This window comes from Perkinsus marinus (genome assembly GCF_000006405.1).
Source record: "Perkinsus marinus ATCC 50983 genomic scaffold scf_1104296958988, whole genome shotgun sequence".
In the NCBI taxonomy this organism is placed as follows: Eukaryota; Perkinsozoa; order Perkinsida; family Perkinsidae; genus Perkinsus; species Perkinsus marinus.
In genome coordinates this window covers 1-1,502 of record NW_003206570.1, presented here as the reverse complement: position 1 = coordinate 1,502, position 1,502 = coordinate 1, and the positions used below count along the sequence as shown (strand labels likewise).

The 1,502-nt window shown below is 48.1% G+C and overlaps 1 protein-coding gene across 1 annotated transcript; it reads left to right on the top strand.

Moving 5' to 3' along the window:
* Positions 1–42: 42 nt before the first annotated feature.
* Pmar_PMAR029429 (conserved hypothetical protein) lies at positions 43–951 on the top strand (the record flags this gene model as incomplete). Its single annotated transcript, XM_002773324.1, has 1 exon — positions 43–951. The coding sequence occupies one exon, from the start codon at positions 43–45 to the stop codon at positions 949–951; it is 909 nt and encodes a 302-aa protein (XP_002773370.1).
* Positions 952–1,502: the final 551 nt, after the last annotated feature.

Genomic DNA, 1,502 nt, shown 5'->3' with positions numbered 1-1,502 from the left:
TGCGTCGGGCTCAGTTCGTAGTTCCGGGCGCTTTGCTCGCTTATGTTCATCCTCCTTTACATTGTCCTCCTGGCTCTTGTTGTGGGAGAAACGCCTGTGGAGGTCAATTTCCTAGGCATTTCCTTTCCCATACCCAAGATTGGTGATTACAAGTGCCAGCACACCTCAGTGCTAGGGACGCATAACTACACTAGCATTGAGCGTCCTGAAGGATTTCGAGGGTATTACTTCTATACTCCCCCAACACAAGTTCGTGCTCTCGTTCTCAATCTGCATCACCTCAGCGGGGACTGTGAACAGTTCCGTCGACAGAGTTGCATCGTCACTGGTGCGGACAAGAATGGTTGGTTGGTTGTGACTCCGTGCGGCCTCCCGGGGCTTTTCGGGCTCAACTCATGGAACGCTGGTACTTGCTGTCAGCCCAATCAGAAAGTAGATGACTATGCCTTCATGGAGGATATCATTGCTCGTCTCCGCCCTTCGGTCGACATCCCGGTCTATGCAGCTGGCTACAGCAACGGTGCTATGCTCGCTGAGGCGTTGATGTGTAGGAACATTGTCACGAGAGCAGTTTCAGTGAGTGGAGTGATCACGGGTGGGGAAAAGGCGCTTGAGGCATGCAGGTCGTCGTATAAACGGTCGGATAATGCACGCATGGGGCACGTCCATGGTATATTCGACTTGTTCGTTCCCTATTATCGAGGGCCTATCTCATATCTGCTCGACTTTCCCTCCATCCCTGATAATATGAATACGTGGGCGGCTAATCTGGGCTGCCGTGGTACTAAGCAGACATCTCACGGGCCATTCGACTTCATCGAATGGAGTGACTGTGAAGATGGTGGTAATGTCACACTGGTCCGCAATAACATTGGCCACGGAGGCCATCTTTGGTGGGAGCTAGACGATTTTAGCACTTCCAACTTTGCCATAGGCATGCTCGAAGATTGACCGCATGGTCAAGCTCCATCCTAAGAATGGCTATCATCCTCAACTTCTTTGGACCAATCTTACTATCATTTCTTTCGCGAATGATCATGCTAAACACATAGTCTTATGACATATTATAGATTTACATCGCTTTCCCTATTTCATCCGATTAGACTTGAATTTCAGAGTTCTAAACGAGGTCGTTCATGCGGTAGGTTTGGCTCTTTGGGACGGCCTTATGTGGTTCAGTGAAATTTCCGTTAATCTGCATGTATATCGTCGAGTACTACACTAGGACTCGCCTTGTTCCCCGCAAACGATTTGTAGCTGCATGGAATTCTCAGAAAAACTTAATTCGTTTCCCATAATCGACAAGAACTTGCAGTGGATAGGAGTGAGCAGTGCTAGATACTACAATGGCTAGACAATAGCACCACCAAAGACACCAAGAGACTTCAGAGATCACCGGGATTACAAATCCGTCTGAGGACGAAATGTGGCCGACTATACTTATCAGCATACGTCACAATTGACGCAATCAAAATTCCACAGATAATTAGCAACGTAGAATT